Source organism: Dendropsophus ebraccatus, chromosome 7 (assembly GCF_027789765.1).
Source record: "Dendropsophus ebraccatus isolate aDenEbr1 chromosome 7, aDenEbr1.pat, whole genome shotgun sequence".
Classification (NCBI taxonomy): Eukaryota; Metazoa; Chordata; class Amphibia; order Anura; family Hylidae; genus Dendropsophus; species Dendropsophus ebraccatus.
Genome location: NC_091460.1, coordinates 36,597,419 through 36,613,083, shown reverse-complemented (window position 1 = coordinate 36,613,083; position 15,665 = coordinate 36,597,419). Strand labels below are relative to the sequence as shown.

Here is a 15,665-nt window from a genome sequence, read left to right as displayed (position 1 = left end):
GATGTGGGACACACACCAGGAAGTCTCCAATCCAGGAGACCATATAGCATCCAGAAAAGAAGTAATCCAGCAGCATCCAGTAATCAGAAAACGGTGGAGTTTATTCAAGCAGCATATACAGTGGCAATGTTTCGACCCCTGGGGGTCTTTCTCAAGCCTTGAAAAAGACCCTCAGGTGTCAAAACCACCGTATTCTTATTACTGCATGCTGCTGGATTACTTCATTTCTGGATGTCTCTATGACACGTCAAACGTTTTTTAAAACGACAGGTACACTTTAATTTTTTGGGGTGATTTTAATTTTTATCATTGGGAGAATCGTTTTTAGAAATGTTTATATTTATTCACACAATAGTGATCATTTGATTACTTACATGTATCAATGCATTACATACAATGCAATGCATCCAGAAAGTCTTCAGACACTTTTTTTCACATGTTGGTATGATACGACCTTGTGTGAAAACTTGTGCAAACTGATTACAAATGTTAGGTGTAGCTCTGGCTCCTCCTATTTCTTTTGATCATCTCTGAGATGTTTCTACACCTTGGTTTGAGTTACCTGTGGTAAATTCAGCTGTATTTGGAAAGACACAGCCCTGTGTATATAATGCCTCACAGCTGACAATGTACATCAGAGCAATAACCAAACCATGAGGAGGAAAGAACTGCCTGTGGAGCTCAGAGACAGGACTGCATGGATGCACAGATCTTCATAAAGCTTAAATGGAAGAAGTTTACCAGGACTTTTCCTAGAGCTTCTACCCCATCAATCTGAGTAATTGGTAAGAGGTGACCAAGAACTCAATGGTCCTTTTGGCTGAGCCCCAGAGTGTGCAGATGGGAGAAACTTCCTAAAGGTCAGCCTCCACTGCAGTCTTCACTAATCTGGGCTTTATGGCAAGGTGACCAGAAGGAAGCCTCTTCTTAGTAAAAGATACATGAAAGCAGCATGGGGTTTACAAAACAAAGCAACTAAAGGACTCTCAGACTGAGAAACAAGATCCTTTGGTTTGATGAAACCAGGATTGAACTTTTTGGCCTCAAATGTAAACACGGTGTCATGAGGGAACCAGGTACTGCTCATCACCAGCCCCATACCAGTGAAGCATGGTGGTGGCAGCATCATGCTGTGGGTGTTTTTCAGCACCTATGGTTGGGAGACTGCTGAGGTTGAGGTTAAAGGGGCTATCCAGCGCTACAAAAACATGGCCACTTTCTTCTAGAGACAGCCCCACTCTTGTCTCCAACTTGGGCAGGGTTTTTCTGCTCAGTTCCATTGAAGTGAATGGAGCTTAATTGCAAACCGCACCTGAACTGGAGACAAGAGTGATGTTGTCTCTTAAAGAAAGTGGCCATTTTTTGTAGCACTAGATAACCCCTTTAAGCTGAATGGAGCATATGACCCTAAGCACACATCCAAGTCAACACAGGAGCAGCTTAGGAACAATTCTGAATATCTTTGAGCAGCCAACTTTTTCAGTCACCGGTAATGAAATGCACCACGCTCGCTTTTGGACAGACCCAAGTGTGATTGAGGTTCGCTCATCTCTATCTGCAATATAACCAAATATAAAGGAAAAAGTGAAGAGGTCTTCTGAATGCATTGTGGTATTGCATTTGTCTGTGAGATCGCTATTCTGCTAGTACAGCCTGTCTCTTGCAGGTTATACTAGTAGAGTGTATATAGCAGACACAGAAGCAATCAGAAAGCCTCCAGCTGCCATGGTAACAGACCAGCTTTATATATTTGTCCTAAAGAAAACTATTGGACACTTTTTTCTTTGAAGTGTGGTGTTAAAGGGACCATTTAGAGGGGAATCCAAAATAGGTGGTACCCTATACGACAAACATATTATACTAGACCATATGAACAGGGGTTGCCTAGACTTTATTATTAGAGATGAGCAAACCTGGGGCATGCTCGAGTCGATCTGAACCCGAACTTTTGGCATTTGATTAGCGGTGGCTGCTGAACTTGGATAAAGCCCTAAGGCTATGTGGAAATTATGGATATAGTCATTGGCTGTATCCATGTTTTCCAGACAACCTTAGGGCTTTATCCAAGGTCAGCAGCCCCAGCTAATCAAATGCCGATCGTTCGGGTTTGGATGGACTCGAACCTGAACCTGGTTCGCTCATCTCTATTTATTATAGAGGGATGTTTAGTGGTATTCTTGCATTTTTAAGGTAAAACATGGAAAACTATAGACAAGACTTTGGATTTTACCGCAGTAAGGAACCAATATCTGTTATCGCTGGCAAAATACTGACAGCGCTGCAACATAACCCTATAGGTAAGGAGTTTCAGTATTATCATACATCCATACATGTTAATACATAGATAGAGTAATTGATATTTGAACTAGCTTTTTTTTTCAGATGATCCGTGTATATCTGACATATTTCAAGAACAATATGATCTGTAAGTAAAATACAGAAGTCAATTTCTATGACCCATGTGAGCCAATATGTTTACTCTACAATCACAAGTGACTATGATACTGCCCTCATGGCTGGGAAATCCACATTCAGATCCATTATAGTCTTAAGGCCCTATTCCACGGAACGATTATCGTTCATAAACTCGCTCCAATGACCGCTTGTTAACGATCACTAAACGATTTTCTTTAAAGCGAACTATAACACATAACGTGAACGATATATGTAGTGTAACGATTATTTTGCGGTCGTTACATGGTCGTTTAAAACCTTCGCCGGGGTGATCATGACCATATGACACACCTACTTTTTTTAAACCTTCTTACGAACGACTGATAGATTTCGAATTTTACGAACCGATTAGTGAATTATCTTTCAAAGACCAACGATTTTTTTTTGACACGCTGAAAAACAATTTTAAACGACAATATAACGATTTCGCCTTTGTCGTTCGCTTGTTTACACCAATTCCACGAAGCGATTCTCGTTAACGAGCGGTCCTTGGAGCGAGTTTATGAACGATAATCTTTCCGTGGAATAGGGCCTTTAGCTTTTTTCTGTATCACACAGTCCTATGAAAGTCTCTAGTGATTCTGATTGGAGCACCTTACTGTATTGATTGCATGCTTACTGTGAGTCAGCATGCAATCAATAAACTATTTCAATATAATATATGTATAATGGCCTAAATTTATAAATCTGTCAAAAATATGTCTATGGTGACCATAGAAACCAACCAGGGATCAGCTTTTATTTCTTAAATTGTTCTAGTAAAAGAAAGCTGAGCTGCAATTGGTTGCTATGGGCAAATCAGACATAAATCTGGACCAATGTGTTTTTTTTCTCAAGTGAGACTTTACAGCACATGAATGTGACGGCAAATGATGGAAACACAGATATGGATTTCAAGAAAGAGAGAATGATTACAGAAGAGGAGACCCAGGATAATCGCAGTGAGTTTATAATAGTGTCAGCGGTTTGGAAAAACAAGATACCATATGTATAATCACATTAAAGGGGTATTCCAGGAAAATTTTACTTTTCCCCTATCCACATAATAGCGGAGAAGTAGGAGATCATGAGGGGTTCCACCTCTGTACCTCTGCCAATCTCTGTATTGGGCTTCTGTGATATGAATAGAGACATGGGTAAGGCACGTGACTTGTGGCTCTATTCATTCCTATGGAGCAACGGAAAAAGCCGGGTATGCCGTAGGTCTCACCGTCACTCTATAGGAAAGAATAGAGCTTCAGGTCACATGCCGTACCCACGGCTCTATTCATATCCCAAAAGCCGGGGACCCAATACTGAGATCGGGGTACAGAGGTCGGACCCCCTGCATTCTCCTACTTTTCCCCTATCCTGTTGATAGGAGAAAAGTTCATTTTTCATGGAATACCTCTTTAACAATAAAAACAAATGTTTTACTTTAACAATGATAAAAGTGGATCTCTAGGCTCAGGAACAAAGCCTGCTGCATCCACAGTGGACAGGAGACACTCTGCTGCAGTAGCTGAGATCAGAGATAACTCTGATCCTAACGAAATAACCATTTAGATGCCAAGATTGATTGTGACCACTGCCTGATTCTGTCTCCCCTTCACATATGATAGAGCAAGGAAATAACAATCCCAACCATTGCTCTGTTTGTCAGTAGAATACAGGCTGTCATATGCAGCGTATGGGGAGCAGTACATATACAGTGGTTTGCAATAAATTACAATATCAACAAAAATGTATTTTTTCCCAGTATTTCAGTTTAAAAAGTGACCTCATATATTCTATAGAGTCATTACATACAGAGTGAACTTTTTTAAGCATTTATTTCTGTAAAAGTTGATGATTATGGATTGCAGCCAAGAAAAACCCAAAAGTCAGTATTTCAGAAAATTAGACTAATTAACCCAAAACACCTGCAGTGGCTTCCTAAGTGTTATAAAAGGTCCCTTAAGGCCCTATTCCACCAACAGATCTGACAACAGATTATCTGCCAAAGATTTGAAGCCAAACCCAGGAGTGGATTTAAAAAGAGGAGAAATCCAGTCCTTTATGACCTGTTCTCTGATTATAGTCTGTTCCTGGGTTTGGCTCAAATCTTTGGCAGATAATCTGTCGTCAGATCTGTTGGTGGAATAGAGCCTTTAGTCTGGTTCAGTATGCAACACAATCATGGGGAAGACTGCTGACTTGACATATGTTCAGAAGGCAGATATTCACACACTCCACAAGGAAGGTGAGCCACAAAAGTTCATTGCTAAAGAAGCTGGCTGTTCTCAGAGTGCTGTATCGAAGCATATTAATGGAAAGTTGAGTGGAAGGAAAAAGTGTGGCAGAAAAAGGTGCACAGGCAACCGAGAGAATCGCAGTCTTAATAGCATTGTTACTAAAATGCCATTCAAAAATTTGGGAGAGATTCACAGAGTGGACTGCTGCTGGAGTCAGTGCTTCAAAAGCCACCACACATAGATGTCTGCAGGACATGGGCTACAAGTGTTGCATTCCATGTGCCACCCCTGACCAATAAACAACGCCAGAAGTGTCTTATCTGGGCCAAGGAAAAGAAGAACTGGGCTGCTGATCAGTGCTCCAATGTGCTGATTTCAGATGAAAGTAAATTTTGCATTTCATTTGAAAAATCAAGGTCCCAGAGTCTGGAGGAAGAGTGGAGAGACACAATCCAAGCTGCTTGAGGTCTAGTGTGAAGTTTCCACAATCAGTCATGGTTTTGGGAGCCATGTCATCTGCTGGTGTAGGTTCACTTTGTTTCATCAACACCAAAGTCAACGCTGCCGTCTACCAGGAAATTTTAGAGCACTTCATGCTTCCCTGTGCTGAAATTTTTTTGGGAGATGTCATTTTCATCTTCCAGCAGGATGTGGCACCTGTCCACACGGCCAAAAGTTCCAATACCTGGTTTACTAACCACAGCATCACTGTGCTTGATTGGACAGCAAACTCGCCAGACCTTAACCCCATAGAGAATTTATGGGGTATTGTCAAGAGGAAGATGAAAGACACCAGAGCCAACAATGCAGACGAGCTGAAAGCCGTATCAAAGCAACCTGGGCTTCAATAACACCTCTGCAGTGCCATCAGCTGATCGCCTCCATGCTATGCTGCATTGATGCCGTCATTCATGCAAAAGGTGCCCCCACCAAGTATTGAGGGCATTGACAGTACAAACTTTTCATTTGGTCGACATTTCTGTGTTAAAAATATTTTTTTTCAGTTGGTTTTATATAATATTCTTATTTTCAGAAATAATGACTTTTGGGTTTTTCTTGGCTGTAATCCATAATCATCAACTTTAACAGAAATAAACGCTTGAAAAAGTTCACTCTGTATGTAATGACTCTATAGAATATATGAGGTCACTTTTTAAATTGAAAAAAAAAAAAAAAGATTTTTGTTGATATTGTAATTTATTGCAAACCACTATAGGTGGCTGTAATGTATCCTGCCTCTGTTGGCAGCGATTGACTGTAGAATAATTCTGATTTTAATAAATCTGCTACACTGTATTGTTACAGCTGAGGGCCTCAAAGTTAGAAAACATTATATCACAGAGCTTTGAACTTTTTTCTTTAGTAATGGCTTGACTGATAATGAAGGTCAGTGTTCATTACCACATATGTTTTATGTCTTGATAGTTGGGTCAGAAGCTCGCAGCAGTGATTCATTTTTTGCAGGAAGTTACCATAAGGCAAGTTGTTTTTTTTGTTTTTTTTTGCCATAGTCATATTATACTTTGAGAAGCGTACAAACCTGCAACACAAATACACAGAAACCCCGCAAAACATATTGGCTGAGTTATCTTTAAAAACTGACGACAAAACCCTGACAAAATAAGAATTTATTACTGGCTTCTAAAAAGCTCATTAAAAAGTGACAACTAAAACGGAATGGAAACCTAATTACCAAACATCACCTACTTATTAATATATTTGTGTATAGGGAGAAATTTATCAATCCGGCTTAAATTTATCGTAAAAGATTTCTATGAAACAGTGCGAATCCTAAAATCACTGTAATGTGAGAGCCTGCCAGTGTTTTATGCTGCCCATAGTTTGGACATCAATAACCCCTTGATGACCGAAGGTCATTGATGCACGGATGTCTAGGTCACAATGAAGCAGCGCTCTCCTCTTCGCCTTCTAAGAGCCATAACCCTTTTAACTTTAGCGCTGCGGAATCTGTTGGCACTATACAAATACTTTTTTTTTCAGGGGGGGGGGGGGTGTCATTTTTTGTGCCATGATCTCTAGTTTTTATTGGTGTAAGACTGGGTTCACACTACGTTTTGCACACCGTCTTTTTCATCTGTTTTTGCAAAAAATGGATGAAAAAACGCATGCATTTGTGTGGATTAAAACACACCCTTTTTTAACGTACACAACAACGTACCTTATTTTTGTGTACGTTAAAAAAAGAATGCATTTTGATACATTTTTTTAGAATTGAAGTCAATGGAAGAACAGGCGCACACAAATGCATCCATTTTTCTATTAATTTTTTCATCCGTTTTTTTGCAAAAACATAGTGTAAACCCAGCCTTATATTGGTGTAAAAGAAAAATTTTGATCGCATTTTGTTAATTTTTTTCTGAATATAATTTAAATATAATTCTATTTACGCCCCCCCCCCCCCCAATATTTGAAAATACATCATTTAGCAAATTTTCCTCCTTCTCCTGATATGCTGCTCTTACTGCCTATATATTGACAGCTCATTATCTAGGTTACGGATCACCACTCTGCTCTAAAAGTAGTGGTCTTTCTGGTGTATATGTAGTGATAAAGTAGATATTTATATATATTACACAGTGTAAATACACATAGTGTTTGTGCAGGTATGGACTGTTAGACACTGTGCATATTACACAGTTATTGCCTTAAACAGTTTGGCTGAAAAACTATGCCAGGGTAGCAGTGAAGTATTTCTGCAGAGCTTTTTTTGCGCAAAAAAAAAAAAAAAAATCGTACATGATAAATCTGACAGCTAATCTGAAAATACGTCCCTTCTGGCACATTTATTTGCGAAGCAGACTGAGTCAGCGATGGGCAGATACTATAGGAGGCAGATATTTGCCAGGATGCAATGCATGCTAGGAAATGTAGTTTTCCAGCCGGCGTAATCTTGGATATAGATCATCTTTTAGAAAGAGTGGCAGCTAGAAAGACGGTACACGGCTCAAAATACTCAGGAGGACTTGGTGAGTAAGACCAGTTAGGTTTAAGAGCATTTCATATTTTGGCTGGAATACCCCTTTAAGTCCTATAAGTTATTAGGTGTGGACTTCATGGATCTGACTTGTTATTCCTGTACATCCAGATGCTTAATTGGATTGAGATCTGGCAAATGTGGAGGCTGCGTACCCACCTTGGACTGTTTGCCACGTGTCACGATCATCACTGTACAGTTGTGGTCTGTACAATGGTTAGGTAGTTGGTACATATCACAGTAACATCCATCTGGTGCTAGGATCCAAGGTTTTCCAACAGAACATTGCTTAGATCATCACACTGCCTCTACCAGCTTATCTTCTTCCCATAGTGCATCCTGTTGCTTAGCAAAATGCATGTACCATAAGGCCTAGTTCACACATCTGTACTGATGTTCATGGCCGCAGACCTGCAGCTATGGACAGCTCTACAAATCAGTATCCTGTATCAGTAGCTATCCACAGTTGCAAAGACACGTTCATAGGATCATGGTCCCAGCATGAACCTGTAACACATATAGGCTTGTGAACAAGGACAAATAAATGCATTGGTCTGTATTTAGTTACATTTGTGGTTCAAAAATTAAGGATGTGTGAACCTCACACTTGACCAATTTTCTTGCTTCAACTTCAAGAGCTGGTTGTTCAATTGCTGTCGATTATATCCCGACTTTTCATAGGTGCCATTGTTACCAAATCATCATTGTTATTCACTATACCTGTCATTAATTGGTTTTAATACTGTGGCCAATCTACAACACGTTGTGTGAACAGTCAGAAATATGTGACATCTCTTCCTCATGTGGATCTAGTAAAAGTATTAGGGAAAATATTGCAGATTGTCCATATTAAGGCTGGGTTCACACTACGTATATTTGAGGCTGTATATTTGAGGCTGTATAGCAACCAAAACCAGGAGTGGATTGAAAACACAGAAAGGCTCTGTTCACATAATGTTGTAATTGAGTGGATGGCCGTCATTTAATGGCAAATATGTGCTGTTATTTTAAAACAATGGCTGTTATATTAAAATAATGGCAGTTATTTACCCTATATACGACGGCCATCCACTCAATTTCAACATTGTGTGGACAGAGCCTTTCTGTGTTTTAAATCCACTCCTGGTTTTGGTTGCAATATGAGGACCTGACATGAGGACCAAATACAGCCTCAGGCTTGGTTCAGACGCTGTAACTGTGCAGCTGTATTTGCGGCTGTAATTGTGCGGCGGTATTTTTGGTGGTTCGTGTGTATGGTTGGAAGTATAGGATATGCGGCTGTCAAGGGCACACTCCGTATGAATTTCGGGCCTGATTGTATCCGGGTCCGTAAAAAATGAGCAAGACCATTATTTGCGGCCCGCAAAGGTCCAAGTCGGCCGTAGAATATACATAGTGTGAACCCAGCCTTAAGGTGCGTTTACACGTAACGATTATCGTGCAAATTTGCGCGATAACGATCGAATTCGAACGTTAATCGTACGTGCAAACGCAGCAAACGATCAAATGACGAACGAGAAAAATTTGCCGATCGTTCCGTGTAAACAGTCGTCGCGCAAAAGTCTGGCCGCCCGCAGCCCCGCCCGCCGTCCGGCCCCCCGCTCGCAGCCCGGCCCCCCGCTCATCCGCGGCCCTCTGCGCCAGCTCGATCGCCACCCCCGTCGCTCTGAACGTAACCCCTGCGGCGGGGGTGGCAATCACAGCGGCGGCGGGGGTGGCGATCGGGGTGGCGCAGGGGTCTGCGGTTGACCGTGGGCCGGGCTGCGGATGAGCGGGGGACTGGGCTGCGAGCGGAGGGCCGGGCTGCGAGTGGGGGGGCGGGCCGGGCTGCGGGCGTGTGATTGCAAAACGATTTTTCCGTACGATATATCGTACCGTCTAAACGCTGTTAGTTATGAAAAAAAAATCGTTTCTCCGACATCGTTAATCGTACGATCGGGCCAATTATCGTTTCGTGTAAACGCACCTTAATAATGATGTGTTTTATTAACAGTCTGCTGATACTGAATTACCTGTGAAGCTCCAAATCAGAAATGATACAGATGAAGATCACCTCCAACCATACACAAATAAGTATAGAGAAAGTGAGCGACAAAGAAAGCAACTCTTAGCACCAGATAAATCTGTAGAAAGTCTGCCTTTCCCTTTACATGGGTTAGAAGCATCTTCAGTGGAAGAGCCAGAGATGGGTTTTCCAGAATATAAAGTAAAGAGAAAGTGCGCTGATATAAGTGATGGAAGAAAGTTGTGGAACATGAGGTGTATGGATGAGGAACAGCAGTGCAGGTTGCTGGATGAGGCCCAACAGGCTCTGGCCATCGTACTCACCATGCTGTATCAGAATGGATCATCGCAGCTTTGTTCATCTAAGGTTAGTGTTGATATTCCAAATGACAATTAAAAAAAAAAAAAGATGGACATTCACTTTACTATATAGCTTTATTCTTCAGAAACTATAAGCAATATACTGTGTAGGACACGTTGGGCTTGTCATTAGAAAAAAACATCATCACACATCACACAGACGTGAAAAGTTTTTATTGGTCAGGGTATGATTGTAGGAGTACGAGTGGGAAGTGCGTCCATGCATTTCTATCCCCGCTCTGTATCTGTGTGAACGAGACCCCATAGACTTATATTATGCAGTCCTCTATGTCACGTGAGAGAACACTAAGCACGTCCATGCAGCTGTCAAAGAGATCCCAACATGCTTGGAAATTCTGCATAAGACTAATGTGCATTCATTTTATATTTCTTCTTAGCATTTTAAAGAATAACTAAGCTGATATTCACCTTAGTTATTCTCCATTCATGCTGTAATGCAATCGGTTATGTCTTTTACAGTGTGAGGCTATGGTCCAAGAAAACCGGCTGTCATTTTGACAGTGTGTGAACATACTGTTATATTGTTATATTATTAACAATTTATTTTGAACAGTTTATACATAAGCATTTTCCCACAGGATGATAATAATGCATCAATGAATGGAATCCTAGTGTTACTAAAAAAGAAAAGTGACCTTGTGTGCGCTAATGAAGAAATCTATCATGCTGATAATACCTACATTCATATAACTATAACAGATGACGCCTTGTTGGAAGAAGGTCAGGTACAACCTAACTTTCTAAGGTGAGCAGTCATTTTATATTTAAATAGTCATTGTTGTTTCACACAGCTTCCCTCCTATGTGATTCCTGTCATTTTTGTATGTCATTTAATTTAACAACAATTACTCCTTACCCCAGAAAAACTACTCTTTTGTGCTCTATAAACTCAGACATATGGTGCACCTTTGGACAGCATTTTACAGCCAATGCAAATTCATGACATTATTTAATTTATACTGAATTTACATCATCAGTTTGTTGCACTTCACTAGTATAAGAATGGGATCAATTGTCAAAAGATTAGTGTAGAAGGCAGAACATCATGGCAGACTTGACTGGCTGCATAACCTTTTGGACGAGCCAGGCGGGTCACTGCCCCAATTGGCATGACATCATGCAGGGAACTAGAAAAAGAGTACTGGTCCCAGAATACCCAAAAAGAGCAAGAAGAAGAACAAGTAACTTCCCAATGGCTCCCATACCTGGTGGATTGATGGTGTACAATCACCCTGCAAAAGGCAGCTATGGTGAGCACCACAACTGTGTCCTTGGGACAAGCAACACATGGGGACAGCTAATGAAGACATCATTGGGGAGGATACTGTAAAGGCCCAATTACACCGGATGATTATCATGAGAAAAATTGTTATGTCGTTCAAATTTAAATAATAATAGTTTCATGTGAATGTAGGCAATGATCGAAAAATCGTTTGTGTGTGGTTTATCGCATTTTTAGAACTGAACCTAAAATCGTTATTAATCATTTGCTAATCGTTCGCTGTAATTCAATATTGGTCTGGTAATTGTTCAGTGTTATTCCATATTCATTCAGTAATCGTTGAGTGTAATGGTGCGTTTACACAGAGAGATTTATCTGATACATCTTTGAAGCCAAAGCCAGGAGCAGACTATAAACAGAGAACAGGTCATAAAAGAAAGACTGAGATCTATCCTCTTTTCCTATCCATTCCTGGCTTTGGCTTCAAAAATCTGTCAGAGAAATCTCCCTGTGTAAATGCACCATAACTCCACATCGTCTGTTCATTTGCTGGGATCAGGTGAAGCTAATGATCATAACCAACCACTAACATTCTGTGTAATATGGTAGCTCTCATTTGCCATCCTTAAAAATGTCTTTGTCTAATAATATCCTAACCCATCCTTGTCATGGACACTTCACTGTCTGAATACTGGTGAACTTGATAAGAGCACAAAGTAGCATTTCTAACTGTTCATCCTTAAAGTGTCACTGTCGTTTAATTTTTTGTTGTTGTTGCAGAAATCAATAGTCCAGACGATTTTGGGAAACTTTGTAATTGGGTTTATTAGCCGAAAAATGCATTTTTATTATGGAAAAGCAGTTTAAAGCTCTCCCCCCTGTCTTCATGATTTTCTATGGAGAGGGAAGGGGGGTGTGGAGGGAGATGAGGCACCAAAACAGGACAACAAAGAGTTAATTTACAGCTACATCACTGGGCTATCTCCTCTGAGGTCAGCACTGACCTCTCTGACCTCTGAATAGAGGCATTCACACAGGTTCTGCTGTGTAATCCTTTGTTCTCTGCTCTCTACTGCCGACTAATCTCCCTCCTGCCCCTCTCCTCTTCATTGAACAGACAGGGGCATGTTTGGTGCAACAAGACGAGATGAGCAGTGAATGAGAGAGATGAGGGGGGGGGGGCTGGGGAAAGTCTTTTTGAATGGAGATAATAGCATATTTGCCTAATAAACCCAATTACAAAAGTTTCTTAAAATCGCCTGGACTATTGATTTCTGCAAAACAAAATAAAAAAATACGACAGTGACACTTTAAACCCTATGGCTCCCTCTGTATCAATATGCAAAGCCACAAACCTCCTCAGTGTCTGAGCCAGGAAGCACAATGTGGCCAATGCTCAGTAAAGGTGCAGGAGTCAAGGAATCTGTAGCCAAGACATTATTACTTTGTGGGGTATCTCCATTGGTATCCATTTATGTAACTCTGTGGCTCTGTGAGACATCACCTTACAGAGTTAGTTAATAAATTGAAACCAATAAGCTATCTATATAGTATGTAATTTCCATAATCTTTGTATATTTGGATGTATTGTTTGCAGAACCATGCTACTCCTTATCTTACAAAGCACAGCTCTGGTTATTTGCTTCAATGCAAAGGATTTTCTTCAAACAATATATGGGAAGTTCATGAACTACAGAAACGGTAAGATAAAATAATTGCATGGGTAGAAGTTGCACCCAGGCCCAGCAGCCTGATGTCCAGTGGTCTTTCAGTATTATAACAGTATTATTAATGACCCGTAGGGAGGCGTTTTTTGTGCCAGGCTTAAAAATGTCCCAGCTTTGCCAATGCTACGCTGATTTATGTAGAGGTGCACTGGCTCTACATAAATCCTGTGCACCCCAATGTGCGCACGGAATAAGGTTTCCTTATATTTTTCTCTGAGAAAAATGATAAATTCCGCAGACCCAGAGTCCACACCCCCATTCCCACCCTTCCCCACCCCCTCCCTGCTCCTCTAGTGCAACGGCATGGAGGGGCCAAAAATGTATTCACAAAACAGGCGTTTGCGAATACATTTATTCGCATCTGGCCCTTTTACGCCAAAAAAAAAGAAACTCTTGAGCTTGATAAATGTCCCCCATAGTGTTTGGAGGCAGCGGTGGGGTGAAGGCTGTTACCAGTGGTGCACTAGGCAAAAGCTTCAAGTTAAAGGGGTTGTCCAGCGAAAATCTTTTTCTTTCAAATCAACTGATGTCAGAAAGTTATATAGATTTGTAATGCACTTCTATAAAAAAATTGTATGTCTTCCAGTACTTATCAGCTGCTATATGTCATGCAGGAAGTGTTTTATTTTCAGTCTGACACAGTGCTCTCTGCTAATATCATAGACGGAGACAGCACTATGCAGGGGTGTGAATAAATCCACAAGATTTTTTTCATCTCTACATAGTGCTGTCTCCCATAGAAAACCTCTTCTGCTCTGGACAGTTCCTGTCTCGGCCAGAGATGTCAGCAGAGAGTGCTGTGTCAGACTGAAAAGAATATACCACTTCCTACATGTCATATAGCAGCTGATAAGTACTGGAAGACTTGAGATTTTTTAATAGAAGTAAATTATATATCTATATAACTTTCTGACACCAGTTGATTTTAAAGAAAAAGATTTTAGCTGGACAACCCCTTTAACTCTGAGCAGATGAGACAGACAGGTATATAATTTACCTTTTAAAAGTCTTTTGTATCCTTTGTGTTGGAGTGATTATCTGCAAACATTTTGACCTGTTGTTAGGTCGCTTTGACCTGTCCAAAAAATCATTGCACAGGCTGTCTAGTAGGACCCCTAGTGCTTAGGTATCATTACATTTCCTGTGTATATCAGAATGTAGAGTACTGGATTAGGAGTGGATATACCTTGCAAAATCTGCATCAATAAGTTGCATGTCACTTCTTATTATTATTATTATTTCTTGCATGTGTATCTATAAATTTAGTTTAATAAGTATATGCAGATTCCTATGAAAAATTAACATGTATTGTGTTGCAGAATACTCAGCAACTCAGTCCATATAAAAACCTGTGGTGTTTACCCGCCCTTACAGGGCCATAAGGGAGGTATGGGTCATGCCTACATTTTCTGCCTTGTATTATGTTTGTTCAGCAAATGTATTTTGATTTGATGGTAGAACAGCAAGTCCGTGTGATGTTTATTGCTGCTATGTTTTTCTTCTTAGTGGCACAAAGTGTTATCTTAGATCCAAGAATAGCAGCCTGGCTTTTAAATCCAGCTGACAGTAGTTCTTCCTTTGAAGATTTAGTGAGGAAACACTGTGCAACTTTGGACCAGGGCGCTACAGGCAATGCTCCAGATTCTCCTGTTTGTATAATAAGTATTTCTGCTACGGTTATAGCATTTCCACTTATACACAGAGACAATAGTGCAGATGTACAAATATAAATACATGACATGATTTACAGATACTAAATCCGTGGAGAGTTGTAAGAGGTGTTTAAGGGTTTTATTTTATAGCGTGCCTGTCGCTTAAATGTCACTTTGCAGAAATCAATCAATCAATCAATCAATCAATCAAGTATCAATAGCATAAGCGATTTTAAGAAACTCTGTAAGACCTTTTAAGCAAAAGAGTTTACTTCTGTACTGAAAAAGCTGTTTTCCAGGGTCCCCCCTCACTAGAGATGAGCGGATTTCCCGAAGTTCGGGTTCGTATGAACCTGAACTATCGGCATCTGACTCCCGCTGTCTGCCGGCTCCGTGCAGCAGGTGAATACAGCCAAAGGATCGCCTAGAAAACTGGGATACAGCCATTGGCATAGACTGTATCCCAGTTTTCTAGGCGTTCCTTAGGCTGTATCCACCCGCGGAGTCAGATGCCGATAGTTCAGGCTCATACGAACCCGAACTTCGGGAAATCCACTCATCTCTACCCCTCACTTCAGAATAAGTAGGTTTTCTGTGACCAATGTGGTCTATGGAGGAGGAAGGGGCCAAGGGGGAAGAGTGAGCACGGAGAGGAGAAAAGGCAGCCCTGCACAATACAACATCCTGCAATCTTCTCTCACCAAGACCAGCTCTGAGCTTTCTGACCTGTGAATCCAGTGTTTTATGTCTCCATACTGCAGGACTGTTTCTCTCCTCTTTCTGCTCACTCATCCCCCTTGGCTTCCAGCTCACTCATCCCCCTTGGCTTCCTGCTCACTCATCCCCCTTTGTTTCCTGCTTACTCATCCCCCTCAGCAAACCCGTGTTCACTTTGTTCCTCAGAATGAGGCTTTTTGCCTTGTAAAACCTGTTACAGAGTTTCTTAAAATCGCTTTTGACTTCAGCAAAAATATTATAAATGACAGTTACACTTTAAGGACACAGTTGGAATTACCT

The 15,665-nt window shown here is 40.8% G+C and overlaps 1 protein-coding gene across 8 annotated transcripts in view; it reads left to right on the top strand.

The window, feature by feature from the left end:
- The window catches only part of POLN (DNA polymerase nu), a 118,743-nt gene that overhangs the window by 2,031 nt on the left and 101,047 nt on the right, over positions 1–15,665 (top strand). For 5 of the 8 annotated variants that reach the window (XM_069977312.1, XM_069977308.1, XM_069977307.1 and 2 more), the window contains exons 2-9: positions 2,191–2,297; positions 2,383–2,425; positions 3,292–3,395; positions 6,093–6,145; positions 9,656–10,033; positions 10,626–10,792; positions 12,867–12,970; positions 14,503–14,645. In XM_069977312.1, coding sequence (XP_069833413.1) covers positions 2,198–2,297; positions 2,383–2,425; positions 3,292–3,395; positions 6,093–6,145; positions 9,656–10,033; positions 10,626–10,792; positions 12,867–12,970; positions 14,503–14,645 — 1,092 coding nt within the window. In that variant the 5' untranslated portion in view covers positions 2,191–2,197. Of the gene's footprint in view, positions 1–495; positions 786–845; positions 861–2,190; positions 2,298–2,382; positions 2,426–3,291; positions 3,396–6,092; positions 6,146–9,655; positions 10,034–10,625; positions 10,793–12,866; positions 12,971–14,502; positions 14,646–15,665 lie in introns of those variants that run through there. The other 3 variants (XM_069977309.1, XM_069977311.1, XM_069977313.1) reach the window with 3 other exon arrangements.